General features: G+C 37.3%; 1 protein-coding gene across 1 annotated transcript in view; it reads right to left on the reverse strand.

Moving 5' to 3' along the window:
- Positions 1 to 21,298, reverse strand: part of GRXCR1 (glutaredoxin and cysteine rich domain containing 1) — a 125,510-nt gene that overhangs the window by 42,107 nt on the left and 62,105 nt on the right. Inside the window, exon 2 of the mRNA XM_036852637.1 lies at positions 17,854 to 18,096. Coding sequence (XP_036708532.1) covers positions 17,854 to 18,096 — 243 coding nt within the window. The remainder of the gene's footprint in view (positions 1 to 17,853; positions 18,097 to 21,298) is intronic.

Below are 21,298 nucleotides of genomic sequence, written 5' to 3' on the forward strand. Positions count from 1 at the left end.
AGTAAACACAGTATTGTCTCCAAGTGGGTGAAAATTGATTCTTAAGGGTGAGAAAGTGTAACAAAAACTTACTCTTTTTGTATATAAATCACAGATGTACATATAGTACTCAAGCAGATAGGGGTCAATAACGAAAAATAAAAAGATTGAGAAACACTGTTGTACAGTATCAGCTACACAGCGAAGGGCTTCTGACACAAACACTGAGCAGGGATGGTGGCATGCACACTTGGCTCACATGCTATAAGTGTGAGCTGCCTCACAATTAAGGCTTGTAGCTGCCTCATTAGAAGAGGCAATGTATTGCTGCAAATAGCTCACATGCAATCTCTGTCTTTGTTTTCCTTAGACTGAAAAGAAAGCACAGTACATTTTTAAAAGATGGAGGTTTTTTTAAAAAAACAAAAACAAAATATACAAAACATCAAATGATAACACTAAGGAAAAACAAATCTAGTAAGCACAATAAATTTAAGTAGGCTAAATTCTCTTACTGAGACATAAAGATTCACAGATTATGTCAAATAAATCCAATTATGTTTTTGTTTACAAACGAGATACCTAAAGCAAAATTACAAGCAAAGAAATATAGGCAAACTAAAAGAAAATACATAAATGAAACATGGGAGATATGGAATGGGTTGTGTAAATAGTAATATAAAACAAAGAAGAATTCAAGCCAAAAAGCATTAATTTGTCAAAGATGATTATTAGAAAAGTCATGAATATATCTCTATATATTTAAATATATGAATCCAAATTAATAAAAACTAAAATATAATAGTTCACCATAAGTATTTGATGATGAAAGGAGATTGTGAGAAATAATAAATTATTGTTTTAAATCACTAAATACTGGGATGACTTGTTACAAAGAATTTGATAACTGAAACACGGTTGATACCCTAGTTATTCTAAGCTACTCAGAGATGGCTATCCCTGCAAGTTTGCACATTCTACTTTTTGTCTTGCTACTGCCTCTGCCCACTTTATAAACTTCTAATCAAGGAAGATTTCCTCTTCTTGCAACCTACCCTGAGTATCTCATTTCCCCTTCTGTGAAATCTAAGCATTTCCTCTTCTGTGAAACCTACCCTGAGTATCTCAGGCACAGTCACTCTTGAGGTCCTCTTATATCATAATATACTGACTTAGTACATACTTCTTTACTGTGCTTTCACCCTGTGAGACACATATTCATTTCCGTGTCTACCTTCACCCTAACTGTGAGTTCCTTGTGGGCAGAAATTGTGACGGTATCATTTTTATATTTCCATTGTTTAAAAGAATACCTAAAAAACAATCCTGTGAAGAAGATACAATTGTTCCTCTGGAAAGAGTGCTAAATCAATAGGCTCAAGTTCACTCTATTGGAAAGCTGAGTTAGATCTATAGAAAGATGGATTACGAAAGAATGGAATTCTATGAGCACAAGAAATCATTCCAGATAACTCCACCTTTCATTAATCTTTTCCTCCTCTGATGTCCTATAGCATTTATAATCTGAAAGAAAAAAAAAAATAACTATGCTTATGCTCTCTCTCTCTCTATATATATATATACTCTTGTCTTCACAGTCTTACTACAAGTTTCTGGTGTGCAAACATTACAGCTTATATTGCTACTAAATCCCCCAAAAGGTCCAGCACAGCACATAACAGGTTTATTATTAAACTCATTTATTAATTGGTCACTTCAAATGTATTCAACTAGTCAATGATGGGAAGTTCAGGAAAAATGTATCAAGTCTTTTTCTACAAAATAAAAATATAACTGAACATTCACTTATATTTTCAATCCTAATATTATAATAATTTATTATACTATGAATTGTAATGCATTTTAAATATATGTTTTTGAACCTAGGAAAAAAGTGATGTTGAAAGAATATTTATTGTGAATAACCTGAGTTCTGCACTACCCGAAGTGAAAGAGTAGACTGGATTAACAGTCTTCAAGAAAAAAACATACTGTTACTTTTATTGTATCATTTGTCTAAGAAAGGACTAGGATTGGTGTCATTCTGCATCAGTGCTCTCAGTCAATGACAGAGTGGAATTGATTTATTTCTCCTTTTTACTTGGAAAAAAATCTGAGAATGTAGATCTTACCCTTTTTACCCCAGGGACAAAACACAATAGACAGAGTGGAGCCAGGATTCTCAGCAAACATCCCCATTGCAGAGATGGCACTCTCCTACACCCAGGTCCTTCAAACCACCTTCCCACACCCTTGGCTACATGTTTAAACTCTTTTGACTCACTCGAGGGAAAACTAAAAGACTGAAGCTCAGACGAAGGTCTTTCAAGCTCCAGAGCACAGCACACTCCGAAAAATGTGTGACATCTGAAGACCCCAATAAGAAGAACAAGGAAGAACTCTCCTGCCCTCAGTGGACTCCAATGCCTTTGGGGTTTTCTATCTGGCAACCTCAAAGAAAGACAGATCACAAGGAAACTGGATGCAATCAGTATGGAGTTAAGCTATATGTCAGAGAAGGCTCATAACTTTTTCCTCAGGTACTAACATTTTACAGAGATCTAAGTTGATCTGTTATTTCTTCAAGGAAACCTCAGTGAGCCCCTAGAGTTCTTTTGCCTTGCATTTCATCACCTACATCTTTCCCAGAACTCAGCTGAATCACAACTCATTAGAAGGAATCAAAGATGTTCACAAGTTAGGCATAGCACTAGATTTCTCTCTAGAAATCTCTTATGCCAGGCACACATGTGGCATTGAATTAGGAGCACATCGCCGCCACTTCTTATTGAAATCCTACTCACTTTGCAAAGCACAGTGCAAATGCTGCCTCCTTCTTAGAACCTTCCCTTATTGCCCTGATGGAAATGTGTCTCTCTTCTCCTCCTTCTAAATAAATATTGTTTTACCATTAACTTAGCACTTAGCACAACTAGCTTAGAGTGATATGTGTCCATACTCCCCCTCCCCCCAACACATGCCCCTTAAATTTTGAGCCTAGAAGGCAGAGACTGTGTATGTAAAATCTCTGAATCCTAAATATTGCACCATGCTTTGAACCCAGAGGATGCTCAATGTTTGCTTCATGACTGTTCCCCTTGATCCTTCTAGGCTTTTCAAGGTGATGACTTTCACTATAGCCTGGAGGCTGTGCAAAGAGACATATCCAAACCTGCCCCACCTAATTGTAGATCACCACTTCCACCCTGTATTTTAGCAATATGGCCCCAAGTTCCAGAGAAACTGAAATATTATAAAACTACTGAAAAAAACTTGAGACATTTGTTTCTTTGTTTTCCCAAGTCCTTCAGCTGAACTTTTTGTTTATTCAAATCTTTCCAGGGAAACCGTATGTGGAATACAGTAACACGTGTGCATCTGAGGGTTTAGTTTAGCGTTTGGAAGAGAGCTTGAAATCCCTTCCACTCACACCACCCATCAGGTGTCCCCTAAGAAAAGGTCAAAGGAACCTCTAGGGAACCACAGAGAACAATTTGATAACCACTAATTCTGGTTCAGCTTCCTCAGTCCCTCAGACAGGCCACATGAGTCTAAGAGAGGTGCCAAAATTCACAACAAATGGATGAGCACCGGCCCCTGGGGCCACTGAACCTTGCTGGTTTCCTGCAAGGCTGACCTTGATTACAATCCAGAGAGGAAGCCTGTGATGAGCCCCTCGCTTCAGTATTTCAGGGCTCATTGCTGGACGAGTGGTTTGCTTCATTTGATTCACTCTATTCATTCTTTGAATCTAATCCAGAGAATAAATACCATCAGAACCAAACATATGGCCAGATCTTTAGCTTAATTTTTGTTTTGGGAGATAGAGGCATCTTGGGCTGAGCTCGACCAAACTGGGAGTCCAAGGAGTGATTAAAAACAAAATAAAACCACAACATAGTGTATCATAATCCTACCTGAGCCTAAGGAAGCCTGCCACTTGGCACAGGAGCTATTTACCTTGTCGAATCCCTTGTGAGATGTTTGCTCAGCTGTAATCATATATGATATCAAGGTAACAAACTAGATGTTTACAGAAAAATAGACCCTAAGGGCCAGAAACTCTCAGAGAAAATACATGCACTGTCCTTTAATTTTTTCCAGTGAAAACATAAATGAATGGTATAAACGTTTGATTCAGGATTTAGGCCCCCAAATAGTAAAATAGTTATTACATTTGTTTTAAGTTTTAAAATTGTCAAGTTTAAACTGTTCCTCCTAATTTTGTTCTTTTCCTGACAGGAAATCTGGATTAGAAATATTGTATCTAATCCATATATTTAAGATATTTAACTTTAACTGAACACTAAAAGAAAAAAAGGTATATCAAAAATGACTTCTATTTTCATTTATTTTCCTATATATTTAATATATTTTCTTATATCGTTGGAGCCCTCTGGTGGTTGAGAAGATACTAAGACTCCAAGTGCATAAGAGTAGAAATAGAGTTCATTATCAACCAAAGTTTTCCTTACTGAGATACTGATTTCACGTTCTATTAGAAATGGTTACTTATTATAATTTCTATTAACTTTCAGCTACTCATAGAATGGTACATTAATTTATTTTTATGCATTTTCTAGAATTAAAAACAAATCTTAAATGTTTATATTATATCTTTAAATACAAATAAGAAAACACTGATTATGCACAAATACATTTTCTTTTCAGTCAGATTGAGAATAGTTAGCAATTTATATCTAAATTGAGATGTAGGTAAATTGACTCCTGGAGCCCTTTCGTGGCATGTTCTGTGTCCTCTTTTAACTTGTGGCCAAGTTGAAAATAGACACAACTATTTTGTACTTTTACAGTGCCACGGTCCAAAGGACCAAATTTAAGACTCAGGATCTGACATATGCAAATAATTAAATGATGAACCTACCAGACACTTTATAAGTATCCTGCCACACGGAGAATTACAGCAGGAAAAACTAGAAGTGGCAAAGTCTTAGGCGAATGTGACAATGGATTTAAATTTGTAAAATGAGAAAGCTGTAACTGAGCAGGATGCTATGGAGCTTTCACAGGACAGATCCTACCATGTCCTCCGCCTGCCTCGCGTTTGTAGAAAAACTTCCTCAATTAGGCCTTCCCTGCGTTCCAAAGGGCAAATTTAATCGGAGAAGTAAGAAAATGAAGAAACAAATGCAAACAGTCAAGCAAGACAAATAATAGTTGTTTAGCCATAATACAAAGTCAAGGATCTTTAGTTCCTCCTCCAGGACTATAGATTTATATTCTGAGCCATATCTTTGAATTGTTTTGCAGATACTGAAACCTGCACCAGGCAGGAAGAAGTCAACTGCCTGTTGGCCACAAGCATGTACACCCCAGATTGGCTGGAACCAGAAGACTGGTGATGTTGACTCTCGAAATACCACCTGGTTACCTCACCACCAACCAAAAGAAGGATGTCCACAAGCTGATCAGGCATCCTATGACCTTCTCCCTCACTTTGTCTTTAAAAACCTTCCCCTGAAAGCCATCAGGGAGGCCAGGTCTTCTGAGAATTAGCTGCCCATACTCCTTGCTTGGCCTTGCAATAAATGCTGCACTTTCCTTCACCACAACCCAGTGTCAATAGATTGGCTTTACTGCACACAGGTGAGTGGACCCAAGTTTGGTTGAGTATCAAAGCCAGGATACATATTAAGAAAAGACTGTATAGATGAAGCTGTTCCTTGGGCCTATAATTTAGGAATACTTAGTGCCAGTATGCCTCAGAAGTTCCCTCTCTTTAATTGATTCTAAGTGTTGGAGTGAAAGTTGAATTGTGCATAAACATATTTCAAGGTACTTACTACTATATGACTTTTCATGTCATTGAATTAATTTCAGCACCCAAAATATGAGATGAAGAAATTATAATCATAGCACTCCTACATTTCTTCTGTGAGAATAAGTGACAGACAAACAAATCAGTGAGGCAAAAGGCAAAGATATGGTCAATGGACCAAGGATATCACAAGATGTTACTGGTGAGGCTACAGGATTATTAAAGGAACAAGATGATCAAAGTGTGTGACTCTGGAAATTTGCAGGGGATTTGGTATGTTGATTTAGTTCCACACAGCTGTGAGTGAATGCCAAACTGCTCTACAAATATTTCGTGGGCACATGGAGTGCTAAAGCATAATTAACCAGCGTTAGGATATCAAAAGTATGCAATACTCCAACATGAAAATATCAGTGAGCACACATGACTTAGGCAAAAAGCCAGGGTTAGATGATGTTGAAGTTCTGCACTTTGGTAGATTGTTGGGGTAACTGCCACCAGTTTGTTTATGCCTCATTCTACGCACACCCTTTACAATGTGATGTGGGTGGTCCTCCCATCAATAGGTGGAGTCTGTTCTCACAGTCTTAAATCTGAACCTGACCTTGTCACCTGCGCTAGTCAACAGGACAAAAGCAAACATGATTCAAGCCAAGGCTTGAAATGTGCTTGAGCATTAGGGCTTGCCTTCTTTCATTGCTAGAAACCCCACTGCCACCATTTAACATTCCCCAGCTAGTCTTCCAGAAAAGAGGAAATCTGAGAAGCCAGTTTCCAGATATGTAACAGAAGTCATCCTAGACCACCCAGTTCTAGCCAAGCCACCAGCAGACCACAAAAGACAGCCAAGCCCAGCCAACACTGCAGTCTACAAAACAGTTCTTTAAAGCCACTAAGTTTTGGGTTGGTTTGTTACATAGCAAAAACTAACTGATACAACTACTTCCATCATAGTGCCCAAACTTTGGCTATGGTTTGTTCCAGTCCCATGGCCATATTTCTCTGGAGATGGAAGCTTGAGATATCTGGTAACTTCTTTGCTTCCTGATCTAAGGAATGGTACTAGCACCAGAATGAGTTGCTTACAGAAAGAGAGTGACAGTCATTAAAAATCATAAGCTATTCCTTAAAAAACTAAAAATAGAATTACCATATGACCCAGCAATCCCACTACTGGGCATATACCCGGAGAAAACCCTAATTCAAAAAGACACATGTACCCTAATGTTCATTGCAGCACTATTTACAATAGCCAGGTCATGGAAGCAACCTAAATGCCCATCAACAGATGAATGGATAAAGAAGATGTGGTACATATATACAATGGAATATTACTCAGCCATAAAAAGGAATGAAATTGGGTCATTTGTAGAGACGTGGATGGACCTAGAGACTGTCATACAGAGTGAAGTAAGTCAGAAAGAGAAAAACATATATCATATATTAACGCATATATGTGGAATCTAGAAAAATGGTACAGATGATTCGGTTTGCAAGGCAGAAATAGAGACACAGATGTAGAGGACAAACGTATGGACACCAAGGGGGGAAAGCAGGGGGAGGGGGCGGCAGTGGTGGTGGGATGGATTTGGAGACTGGGATTGACATATATACACTAATATGTATAAAATAGATAACTAATAGGGAACTGCTGTATAAAAAAATAAAATAAAATAATCATAGGCTATGTTTCACAGAAAAAAAATGTTATTTCTTGTGGTATTAATTATTGCCTAGTAACCACACATCCATGGAAAAGAGGTCTTGGGACCTAGTAAAATGCGTCAAAAAACCAAGGGTATTAGGAGTTTACCTGAGAAACAGTTCACATGAAAGTTACATGAGTCTTTTAACTGGCCTCAGACTCAGTATAATTAATTGTATGATATAGAGGCTTAAAGTAAATCTAGGCTCCATTAATAGAGGGATAGAGATCCTATTCGGGGAGATAATCTAGAAGATTGCTTTTAGTTTTGGGAGCTGCACTTGAAGACTAGAATATGTCTTAAGGAGAATAATTATGATGTTGAAGCTCAGATAATCATGCAACAAGAGTAAGTTTTCAAGAAACCATGGAGAAAACTTGCCAACATTTTTGTACCTGAAGTTTTAGTTAAGAGGATGAGGGAATAGTTTTCATTTGAATTACTCTAGGTAGAAGAACTAAGACTAATGGGTGAAGGAAGTTAGATGCAGGTTTGTTCTCAACGTGAGAAAGAACTTTCTAATATTTACAGGAGTACTACAATATGATAGGTTGGCTTGAACTCTCATGAGGTTGTTGTCTCTGGGTGTGTTCAAAGATTGTTCATCTTTGCCCAGGGATACGGTAGAAAGAATTTTGCACTGAGAGGAACATTAGACAAGATGACATTTAAGGTTCCCTCCAAATCCAAGATTCTATGCTTCTGTATGAAACTTCTGTGTGCATCTATCTACCACATTTGTCTTTACAAAACCTAATAATTAAGTAGACCTCCTGCAACTTCATCTTAATAGTTGTCCCACCAGTCTCCCAACTTGGTCTTAATCTGAGAGAATATAAGAGGGGAGGTGCTAACAGAAGAACGTAAAGCATTAACTCTTTCACCCCCTCTACTTCTTAGTTGGGCACACATGATAAATTTATTAGTTTTGTTCTAGAAATAAACAGCAAATCAGATGTCACCTATTCATGTTTTAATATAATGAAATTCACTGTGAGTTGAATAAAGGTAAAATTAGATTTACTATTAAAAAGAGAGAGGGGGGAAAAATCAAAGTTTCATATTGTAAGGAAAAATTGATGACGGTATAGTGTCTTATGATGACAGTATAATGTCTTATATGTAAGTCTTCTGTTTCATTTTAAGAGGAAATAAGTATGTTGTTAATAATTTTTAAATCTCATATGTTATAAACTATTATTAGTATATTTTAAATAGCATTGTTAATTAGCTGGTATTAAAACTGAAAAATATAACACTATTTCAATAATTATGTTTAATATTCATAGAAAACTATCATGAATGGTGATGAAATATCTCTAATAGCCCATGTAACAGCTCACATGAAACTAGTATCTGAAACATGACTTTGATGCTCGTTTCATATTAAAAACATTACCACTATCCAGAAGTTCAAATGCTGTGCGGCATCCTGCCACCACGAATCAGACTACTTGGACAATTAAAATGTGAGGGTGGACTCAATAAGACTCTGTACCTTTTCTCCTTTCATGACTTATTGATCCAATCCTATCTTCATTCTCTTCATTCTCTCCATCTCTTTCCACCTCTAGACCTTAAATGTAAGTTTTCTTTAAAGCTCTTGCCATAATAATATTAGCAAAGAATTACTTAGTGTGTGTCATGTTCCAGGCACTGTTTCTATGCTTCATCTCATTTAATTCTCAAAATACCCAGTCATCAGTATTTTATTATTTTCATCTTAGAGAGATTAAATAACTTGACTAACATCCATACCAGTAAGACAAAGAGCTTACTCTTACATCCAGATGTCTGCTTCTACTTTGCTTTGTCACGACTTTCTAGGAGGAGCTCCCAAAATGTGAAAATTGAGATCCCATAGGATACAATGTAAATCTTGGCAAGTGACTAGATATGAGGAAGAGAAAGATGTGGAATCAAAGAAAACTGAGATGTGGAGTCTGAATGACTGGGAAATTGTGGGGTCATTTATCAAAACCAGAGAATTGGAATAAGAAATTAATAATGAAGACGTTTTCTGTGTTTTTTTTAATGTTGAAGTAAAATATCTGTTTAAAAAAATTAACATACCCTACAAGATTGTAGCTATAAATAGACTTGAAGACTGGAAAAAGTGAAAGATAATAATGGATGTGAAAAAGAGAGAACAGGAGATGGCAATGAGACTTCTGTTTGGGGGAAATTAGAAAACATTTAAAGCAGTTGGTTATGTGGACCACAACAGAAAGCCAACAAGATATTACCGGGCGTATTAGATAATGGGCCTAGATAATGCTGATGATACAACTTTGTTGTAGACTTCTTCACTATAATTTTGAGGTTTTCTCCAATAATGCCCTTGACGTGCTGGAATAAGAGAAGAAAAACAGAGGGACTTGCATAGGACTAGGAACTGACAAATGTGGAAAGTTAAGAAAGCTGGTCTGCCAAGTGGTAACAGACTGGATATTATTATATTCCTGAATACAGAATGGTAGGGAAACAAGTGAAACCAAAAGTGTGCTTATAAGCTCAGAGAAATGGAAAGGGAGAAAGTATAAACAATACCAATGATGACAGAGCAAGTTCAATAGAGAGACAAAGGGAAGAGATTGAAGGACAGAAAATTATGGTCAGAGCAAGACATTTCTAAGTTCAAGATCTTGAATGTGCAGTGTTTTTAAATGATGAAGTAATTCAGGATGTAAATATGCTGCTAAAGAGTGGAGTTGAAAGCTATTGGAGATAAGGGTTAAGGAATTTTATGACTCAAATTTAAAGAGTTTGAGCTCTAGAGTTAGACACTCCTAAATTTGAATCCTGGCTTATGATCTGAAGGTATGTAAAGATTTTCTTAATCTCTCTCAGTTTCTTAATTTCTCTAGCAAAATTTGGGGTGAGAGAGATGAGAGGGGTGTTAGTGACATTTTTATTTTAATATATTATTCAAAGAAATAATGCATGTAGAAAGCTTAGCAGAGTGTATCATTCAAGTTAGCTTTTACTATCATTGTCGTTGTTGTTGCTATTAAAAACTATCCTCAGATATTCAGGAAAAAAGGACAAGAAAGCAATCACATGACAGAGTAGTACTGTTTCATTTAAATTCCAAGAACCTGACTTAAAGCTTAGATTTCAAATTTCCCCATCCCATACTTTCTGAAGTAGAGTGAACAGGCCAGAAACAAATATTTCATGATCTTGGATAAGGAGGCTTGAAGATTGAATATGTGCTGTGTCTATTACCAAATAAGATCCAAGAAAAAGGGGTAAATTTGAAAGCTCAGGGGATTCTTCCCTCATCCAGATCTCTGTTGAAATTGTTAATGATCAAGGAAATGACCAAAAAGATGACTTGCAAAGAAAAAGGAAGAGAAGATAAAGATCTAAAATTCACATATTCCACAATTAAATGCTAAAAAGTCAAAATTAGATATGATGGTAATTACTTGTAGTGAAGTGGGTCACTTACTAGATAAAATACTCAAAGGCAACCAAGAAGTGGGGTACACTTCAGCAGGCACCATCTCCAAAGCACTCCTTTTAATGAAAAGTTAATTATCTAGGGATACATTCTCAGAAAGCCCTGATATTTAAAGAAGATTGTGTCTATGTACACTGAGAAGGTCTATAAGTTCCAACAGGTTTTCAAAGAAGCATATGACTCCAACACTTAAAAACCACTTCTCACAAGTATATGGTAAATATTTTCAAGAGGTTTAAGACAGAATAGTTTCAAGACCTAACAAAACACTTAACTTTATGTTGATGGTTTATGACAATAGTTATAATTTCATATAACACATTCCCATAAAGAAACACCAAATTTACCAAAGATTCCCTCCCACTAGTCCTCCCACCATCTCTGCAGCCCTCATTAACAGAGTGAATACTACGGAGTTGTCTGGTGCAAGGAAACAATTAGTGTAAAACACACAGCATGAAGGAGCTTATTCTAGTCAACTACTCAAAAAGAGTTTTGTTCAGCATGGCAGACACTAATTTCCTACCCAATATCCATGATCCCTCTTTTATTCTAAGAAAAACCTGGGTTTTTTTCAACATATCAATGTGTCCCTCTGGAAGAGCACAATTCCCAGTCTACTTTGCAACAAAATGTGAACAATAAAATGCAAAGTTGGGTAAGATTTCTGGAAGAACTCTTTGCAAGGGCACTCCTTTAGCTAGGATGCCCTTCTCTTTTTTCTTTTCTTTCTCATTCCCATCCTGCCTGGAATGCAGGCATGATGTCAATGCTTTCAGCAACTATTAGGACCATAAGGTCCATCAGGAGACCTTCAAGGTAGAAGACATGTTCTAAGAACTATAAAATAGAAAGTGGTCCTAGGTGACATCATGGAACTTTATACCCTCCCAGGAGCATCTTCCTGTACATTTTTTATGTGAGAAAAGATAAAACCCTTAATTTTTAAGGCTTCAGCGTTTGTTGTGGTTTGTTTAGGGATTTTTTTTTTTAGAAATAAATCATTGTTGTTCAGAAAAAAAATGTAATTCACAAATGCTGTACACACCCAGCCTGAAAAATTTCACTTTACTTTGTTATACCGCCTAAAAGTGGACCACTTGATGATTCACTTTGATAAACAGTAATGATTTTTAATGGATAGTCTGCATGATAGTGAACATTAGACAAGAAAGAACTGTGACCTCTGAGAGGCAGGAAGTAAATGAGGTGAGTTCTACAGTTTCCCAGGCTTACTATCATGATAGCTTTTCCAAGCTATATACAGGAAAGGGGAATTTAAAGCAGAACCTGGTAGATTCTCTGAGTTAAGGAAATAGATCTGAGAGCCTAGGAAACTAAGATAGCTAGAGTTCACAGGACAGAAAGTAAAGAGCTTTACAGAGAATTCTGGAGATAGACAGAGGGCCCAGCTTGTGTTCAACAGAGTAATGATCATTACATGCATGTGAGGAAACTACTCAAGGCCAGCAAAAGAACCACCTGAAAGGATGAAAAGGGACAGTGTCTGGGGAACGGTTGGGAATACTGCCTGTTCCCATCAGCCAGACTGGAAAACCTTATAATTCATGGGGCATTGAGTAAAGTTATCAAAAGATCATGTCCCCATTCTAGGGAATATTTAGTTTTGGACTAAACACTATTCTGCCCTGCCTAAAAAATCTTAATAACAAACCCAAAATAGCAAATGATTTCCAAGTAACTTGACTGCATCTCAGCAAAAAGCCCAAGAATATTTATATGAATACAAAAGTATCCCAATAAAAAATACTTTTATCCAACCAGGTATGTGGAATTCAATCAAAAATTACCAGGAAGGCAAAGAAGTGGAAAATAGTACTCAGAATTTCAATTAATTGAAACCAACCCAGAACTGACACAGATAATGAAAGTGTCAGGCAAGGAGATTAAAAGTTATTATATGATCAAAAAGCTAGAAGAAATATTGAACATATTAAGTAGAGACATGGAAAATACACTTTTTAAAGAAATCAAATGTCTAAAGATAAAAATTACAATATCTGAGATAAAATATACAGAGATGGGATTAACAGAAGATTCGATATTATATAAGAAAAGATTAGGGGTCCAGGAGACACAGCAATAGAAACTATCCAAAATGAAATAAAGTGAGCTATGGAACTACTTAAAACAGCCTGATATGCATGTAATTAAAGCCTCTGAAAAGAAGAGAAAGAAAGGAAGATAGAAATAATATTTTAAAAGTAATGGCTGAAAGTTTTTTGAATTTGATAAAAAACTATATACCTACTGAACCAAGAATCTCAATGAACCCTTAGCAAAAGAAACATGAAGAAAAGTATGCCAAGGCATATCATAATTGAGGTTCTCAAATCTGGTGCTAAAGAGAAAATCTTAAAAGCAGTGGGGTTGGGGGTGACAGAGAAGACATGTCACAAACAGAGAAACAAAGATAAGGGAGGGGGTCATATTTTTTATCAGAAGTAATGTGAATGAGAAGATAGAGAAGGAACATCTCTAAAGTACTGAGAGAAAAAAAACCAACTTTCAACCTAGAATTCTATACCCAGCAAAAATATCTTTTAAAAATAAAAATGAAAGAAAAACTTTTCAAACGTTAAAATACTGAAAGAATTCATCCACAGCAGACCCACACTACAATAGTAGTATGTAAGAAGTCCTTCACATAAAAGAAAACTGATGTCAAATGGATATGATGTTCTACACCAAGGATTAAACAGAACCAGACCTTAAAACTGCAGAGGGTAGAGTACTTCCAAACTCACTTGATGAGGTCATCACTACCCTAATACCAAAACCAGACAGACATTAGAAGAATAGAAAACTATATTGACAGAAAGATCAATGTTTGCCAGGGGACTGGGGTTGGATGAAGGGGTTAACTGCTAAATGACATGAGGAATATTTGGGGGCTTATGGAAATGCTCTATATTTTGAATGTATTGTATGTACACATCTGTCAAAACTCATCAAATTGTATAATTCAAATGTGTACAGTTTATTATATGTAAATTATACCTCAATAAAGCTGGTTAAAATAAATGAAAACAGCATATCTGGCAGATACTGTTGTTTGTATCACTCAGTAACCTATCCAGTCTCTTTCTAGAATATCTTCCTGTGCTATAGAGTGTACAGAAGTGTATAGAGGCTAGAAACCTAAAAAGCATATTTCCCATTTTCCCTCACTGCTTTCACATGTGACTTATTTAGTAACCACAATCAGATACACTCACTCAAGACTTTATTAGGAAGAGAATTTTGTAGAAAGAAGGGCAGAGAACAAGTCATCCATTTTGCTGGTGTAGACCATGGCAAAGAGAGCAAGTTACTGGAGCTGACCACCTCCAGATTGTGGCAGAGGCTTCCTTGGTGGTCCATTTCTGGGAAAATTGGAAGTAATTGGAAGATTGGAGAAATTTTGGAAGTAGTCCCTAGAAACATGCTTAGAGTCTGTATTTCTAGTGTGTCTACTAGCTATGCTCAATAATAATTCCTTCATTCTTAAATTGAATAAAACAGTACTTTAAATAGATATAGAATTATCAAGCAGTCACAACTCAATATCAGCTAATTTAAGAGACCCCTCTAGATCACCAGCCTTTCCATTCCTCTCTCTCTTACCGGAGTCCCCGCTTGGATTCATTCTACACGTTTTATAGCTCAGTTCCAACGTGGATTTTGTGAACTCTTACTGTAGAGTTTTATGGTTGGTCCATAATCAAGACACTATTTCTAACTCATTTCCTAAGATTATTTACGTCCAAACTGTTGGAACACAATCTTTTTGTGTAAAGCTTTTCTGATGCCAAAACAATAGGGCACTTGCCCCAAGTAAGTTCCAAGCTGAACTTGCTCCTACCCCCATCTCTCCCCCTCCACCACTGAGCATCCCAGGGCAGTGTAGATTTGTTTTCTAAAGTAATTTCTTTCCCTTGACTATTCCATTGTTTCCATCTTGAGTTTTTACTTTGGCTGGGGAAGACAGTCATCAGGCAAAAAGAGCATCCTTGTCAATTCTTCCATTCTTGCCCATGGAAGGAGCCCTATTAGCTTCCGTTCAATGAAAGTAACTGAATTCCTTTGGCACCGCCCACCATGGGCCTGATGGCAGTGATGGCAGTAAAATTAGGGAGCTGTGAAATGTCCTCAACCTCCCTCCAACCCATCTCACTGTCTCCTGCACTCTGCTTCCATATGCCTCTGTTTGTGTCTCTGTCTATTTCGTTCTCTGGCTCTGTTTGTCTATTTCTTTCTCTCCATCCTTAAAGACAGTTGTATTTGTGCAGATGATTCACACATCTTGATTTTTCTCATTTATTTAAATTTAAACTAAATTCAATGGTTTCATGTAACTGTTTAAAACATCACAGATGTTAAGGAAACTACCAACATCAGTTTCTTTTCCTCCTTCAAAATTATGCTTCACCACATGCCAAAACCCAGCAGAGGGCATCCTTCCATTTCAGATGTGCAAACACTGTAGGGAAAAGGCTCTACAATTCTGGCAATGTACTCCATTTGCAACTGTGCACTGAAATCTAAATAAAGGGGCCACTGTAGTAGGAGGGAAATTTGTTACATAAGTTGTTCTGGAGTGTTTATCTCCATTTTGAATTATAAATTTAGAAGTAATTCCCCTTTCATAAGAAAAAAAAAGGAAAAAAAATCTCTTGTCTCTGGCCTCTCTCCAGATTTGGGGAATTAGCTTCAAATTTCAGAAGCAGCAGGTAGCACCTCTGTGATCCCTCTGCCTCTAGGCAACTGTGTGTGTAAATAAAGTGATCACAGAGACAAAGCAATCGAGAAAGAACTCTGTACCCTACCTCCTCTGTTGCACTCTCCCTCTATCCCTGAAACTGAAAGACAAATAGCAAGAGAGGCATTTTGCCTGTTACGTTGAAAAGTAGGAAGAAGATGAGCCTGGTCAAGAGCAGAGTAGCAGGTGGGGCCCACCTTGTACCTGTGTAAGTAAGCGGTCGCCCACTAAGATTAATTGTGTAGCTTCACAGAACTTAAAATTCCACAATGAAAAATATCTTATGTTGTCAGAAGAATTTTCCCCAGGTTACAATGCAAATACCCACAACCCTTATCCGTGATTTTCTCTGCAGTGTGGATGAGTTTATCAGATTTTCTTTCCTTGTGGAAGAATGTCTTAGGAGAGAATATGAGGAGACAATATAGCATCATTCCTACATCCATTCAACATATGTTTTTGAGCACTTTATGCCAAACCCTGTTCTAGGTGCTAAGAACCCACCAGGAAACAAACTAGCAAAGATCACTTTCCTTGAAGTGATGTGCCAGAGTGCAAGGGTTTGGGGAATCGGACAGACCTAACTTTGAGTCCTGGTCCTGCCAATTACCCAGCTATGTCTATATATATATATATATATATATATATATATATATATATACACACACACACACACACACATATATATACACACACACACACTATATATAGTGTATATATCAGTAAAATCCTCAAAATTAGCCTAAGAAAAGTTCTATTATCATTCTCATTCTCATTTTACAAATGAGGAAATCAGGCACAGAGTGATTTATAAATTTCCCAGAATCAGAAGTAGCAGAGCAGGAATTTGAAACAATGCTGCCTGACTTCTAAGCTGTCTTGCCTCTTAATCAGTGGGCCAGACAGTTGATTTCTAAGGCCTGAGGACTAGATGAGATGACACATATAAGCTGAAAGTATAGCATAGTACTTTTTAAAATTTATTTATTCATTCATTCATTCATTCATTCTGTCATTATTATCACTGCCATTGTTATGGGTTTCTGGGACCTCAGGGTATATGTTGAAGTATAAGATAAGAGGCTCAATACTTGAATCAAAATACTTCTAGTTCAGAATCTATCTGTGTCCAGCTCTGGTTAAAAGTTAGATTGCATAACATCATAGCTACTGAATCATGGCTTCTCTGCATTAATCTTTCCATAAGATGACAGGCGGCCTCTAACAGCCATGGCTCTAGACAGGATATCAGGACACAAGCTCCCTGTAGCAAACAGGAGCATTTCCTGCTCTGGCTTTTTCTAACCTTCCCTGGAAGCTGAAGGTTAAGACCAGATTTGAAATGAAACCAAGATGCAAGGATCCATCTGTGGTCGACAGCCGCTTTTTGTTCTCTGATCAGGGACCTTGTAGTCAGTCCCACCCCCCTCAACTGCTGGCGTCCCTTGGCTCTTTGCTCTCTCTCTTTCCAAACTGCACTCTCAAAAGCCCCCTTTCTTGGGCTTCTTACTGATGACGCTTGTTCATAGATCAGTGGGGGTTAAATATGCTAACAGTGCTATTCAAAGAGCAATGAAGCAGTCATGTTTTGTTGCTGCTCTGGGAGTTCTCTGCTCGCCGTGTAAGCCTGCATTTGTGTCTCATGTTCTCGCATTACCAAAATCAAGAATCATTTTAAACAAGCAGATAAAATTCTGGCTCCGGGCCCCATTTCTTATTGATTTCATTTCACGACTGTCATCTTAGTTTCATTAAGTAGGAAACTGAGTGTTTGATAGTGGGGTATAGGAGAATTCACAAATGCATATCTCATATATTCCATTTTTCTTGCCTGCACTAAAAAAAAAAAAAAAAGTTTTTATCTCACATGTCAAGCTTCACAATGCAAAACTCAAGTCAACTAAACATTTAAAAAATGTATTTCTATTCAAAAAGGCAATTTTATGCTGATTTCATCTCACCATGACTCTGCAGGGGTGAACACTGTAGCAACACATCATTTAGGATAGAAATAAGCGCTTCAAACCCTTTGGATTGAACTCAAAAAAATAGCTACTATGCTGGTAGCTATGATGCAAGTTGCCTTGTCATAGCCTTATAGCTTTCTATCAACACTGGTTGGGTTCAATAAAAAAAAAGATTTTCCTTAGCAGACACTCACCCCAAGATAATGGCCATCGATGAACACGACAGGAAGCGAAGGAGCTTCAGAAACCCGTCGGCATCGTTCATCTAATTCTTTTCCATAGTCACCATTCAGAGCTATGTTTTTCTCTTCAAATTTTACCCGATGGTTTTGGAAGATCTTTCTAACCAGTTCACACCTTTCAAAGGTTGTCCGTACCACACGAAGGCAAGTAGTATAAATCACTACGCGGTCAAATTCCACGTCAGTTGATGGTTGCTGAAGGAAAACATTATAGTGTAAATATTTTGGCATTTGCTTTCTTACATCTCTTTATTTTAAGACAATTAACATTTCAGCCAACGTCTTACACATTAAAGGCCTGCAATAAAAGTTGAATAAGCACCATATCTGTCAATTCTAAGACATGTCTTTATACTTTAGAACATCTGTAATTGCAATAAGGATGACAATCAACATAATTTAAATGACATAATTTAATTGACAGTATTTTTTCTGTTCTCAGTGGCATATCAGATAATGGCATATCTTTTTTTCTTTTTTAACATCTTTATTGGGGTATAACTGCTTTACATTGTTGTGTTAGTTGCTGCTGTATAACAAAGTGAATCAGCTATACCTATACATATATCCCCATATCCCCTCCCTCTTGCGTCTCCCTCCCACCCTCCCTATCCCACCCCTCTAGGTGGTCACAAAACACCGAGCTGATCTCCCTGTGCTATGCGGCTGCTTCTCACTAGCTATCTATTTTACATTTGGTAGTGTATATATGTCCATGCCACTCTCTCACTTTGTCCCAGCTTACCCTTCCCCCTCCCCGTGTCCTTAAGTCTATTCTCTACATCTGCATCTTTATTCCTGTCCTGCCCCTAGGTTCTTCAGAACCATTTTCTTTTTTTAGAGTCCATATATATGTGTTAGCATACGGTATTTGTTTTTCTCTTTCTGACTTACTTCACTCTGTATGACAGACTCTAGGTCCATCCACCTCACTACAAATAACTCAATTTCATTTCTTTGTATGGCTGAGTAATATTCCATTGTAATTGGCATATCTTAAAATTGATGATGCCTCACATGGCATGCCATGTGGTGAAATAAGGAATGGTTGAATTATTTTTCTCATGTTTTGTAGACATCATTCAACTACAATAGCTGCCTCTTATACCCAAAGCAAAACATGGAACAGAATAGACAAGGTTAGCATTTAACCATTTGAAAATTCTTCTACTCATCAACTTACCAAATTTTACAGCTTTTTTGAGCCAAAATTTACTGGGAATAACAAGATCTATATCATAGGATTGTTCTGAGGTTTAAGAGGCATAAAATGTGTGCATGAGCTCTGTTGAATGACAGGCTCCCGTGTGCAGTGAGAAGGTTCTGCCGTGAGGAACAGAAGATATAGTGGCTCAGAGAGAGTGCATAGAAACCAATATCAAGGTGGGCAGCAGGTCAAAGCCAGGCATAAAAAGGAAACACGGAAACAGCACACTTCAATGGCGTGTAAGCAATTGGAGGCTTACACTCTCAAAATGGAGGCAAGCAACTCTCAAAACCAAGGTGAAGACTCCTAAAGAGAGAATCTTTTTTTGTCTAAGTTTCTAGCTGCATCAGAAATCAGTGACTGCATTCAAACACTGCCAGCACTGCGAGGGCCTTATCAGCTAGGTCCTGACATCACCAGGGTGACATCACCCTCTTCCTCTTTATTATAGCCTTATTTGAAGGAGACTGAACAGAACCCAACTATATACCATGAGATCAAGGGATACGTGAGTCTCCACAGTGCTACAGTTGTTGAAAGACAACCACACAACTTATAAACTCCTGTGAAATCAAAACTTTGATTTGAAACCACTCCAGATGGCTAAATACTAGAACCAGAAGGTAGGATACTAAGCTTCACCACTTTGTACTCAAAGAAATCCGACCACTCTGCCAGATGCAAACATAGATAGTCCTAGAAAGATATGAAGTGATGGAAATGGCTATGCAATGGTCTCCACTTCACCGAGAGACCAGACATTTTTTTTTCCTAATGGCAAAATGTATTAAAGACGTAAGAATCTTTTCTTTCCTCAGTAGAGTTTAGAAGCTAAGTTGAAAACCAGAGGCCTGGAGGGGCCAAGCAGGTGTCATAAATGCTGGAGTAGACCAGGAGTAAATGAGATATTAGTGAGAAGCAGGGAGAGTGTCATTTGAAAGGGAAAAACATAACTCAGCTTCAAGCAAGTTTCAGGATTTCAGGCATGTCACTCAGTGTTGTCAGATATAATTACTATAAATATAAACTTGAAATCTGGATTTTTATAGGAAATTTTCTGCATTCTAAATAGCGGCACCCCATTAAAAAATGTATTGACACCCCTGGACAATATATCTGAAGGCTGAATTTGGCCTATATACTGCTATTTTATAACACTGGAAAGGAGAGAGCCCCAGGGAGGTATATCAGATATACCTGGACTCTGCCTCTGGCCATCTCTGTCTTTGAGAAGCTAATGAGTTGTTTAGCCTCAGTTTTCTCATCTGTAAAATGTGATAATAGTGGTGGTAGCTACCTAATAGGTTTGCTGAGAAGATTAAGAAAACAACTAGTGTAGGGCTTAAAACATAGTACTGTGCTGAGTTATACACTGCAAAGATATTACACTCCACATTGTGGAATTTTTAAGATTAAAACCACAAGCAAAAATAAATCAATGGAAAACATCAATGTAATTAATGACAAGAAAAGAGGATTATTACTAGGCTTTAGATTAAGAAGCATTGATCTTCAAAGAGAGTAACCAAATGCCCAAGAGCCTCTGGTTCCTCTTCATATTCACAATTATGAACAAGCTGGGAATCAAGGAACTCACTGTAAATGTTGCAGCTTTTGGAAGAGCACCAAACTTCTCTTTTTCCTGATATTATCTGAGTAATTATGCATTATTCCTCTGGCTGCAAAGACTGCTATAACTGCATTTGTTTCTACCAAAATGTTCCACTTTTTTCAATAGTACACTTACTTTTGAAATATTTTATAAGAAATACATTTCCCCATGTGAAGAAGTGGGAAAATTTAAGATTGGACCATTCTGTTCTCACACAGGATTCTCTCTGCTCGTACAACATATGCTTGGTACCACTTTTCTGTGTGTCTCTAAGAGACAGACATTTAAAAAATAGTAATAACATGAACCCTTATCAAGTGGCCATGTGAGATGCTGTCCAGTGCAAAGGGTAACAAAAAATATCCCTTTGCCTACTGTTGAGGATGAGCTTTGCCTGGAATCAGTGATTCTCCAAGAGTATTGGATATTAGAATAAACTAGGGAGCTTTAAAAATCCCCAAAGCCCAGGCCAAGCACATACCAGTTAAATCAGAATCACCAGGGTGATTTTTTTTGAAAGCTCCTCTGGCAATTCCAATGTGCAACCAAGTTCTAGAGCTAGTTAGATACCAGTTGGA

This window comes from Balaenoptera musculus, chromosome 5 (assembly GCF_009873245.2).
Source record: "Balaenoptera musculus isolate JJ_BM4_2016_0621 chromosome 5, mBalMus1.pri.v3, whole genome shotgun sequence".
Lineage (NCBI taxonomy): Eukaryota > Metazoa > Chordata > Mammalia > Artiodactyla > Balaenopteridae > Balaenoptera > Balaenoptera musculus.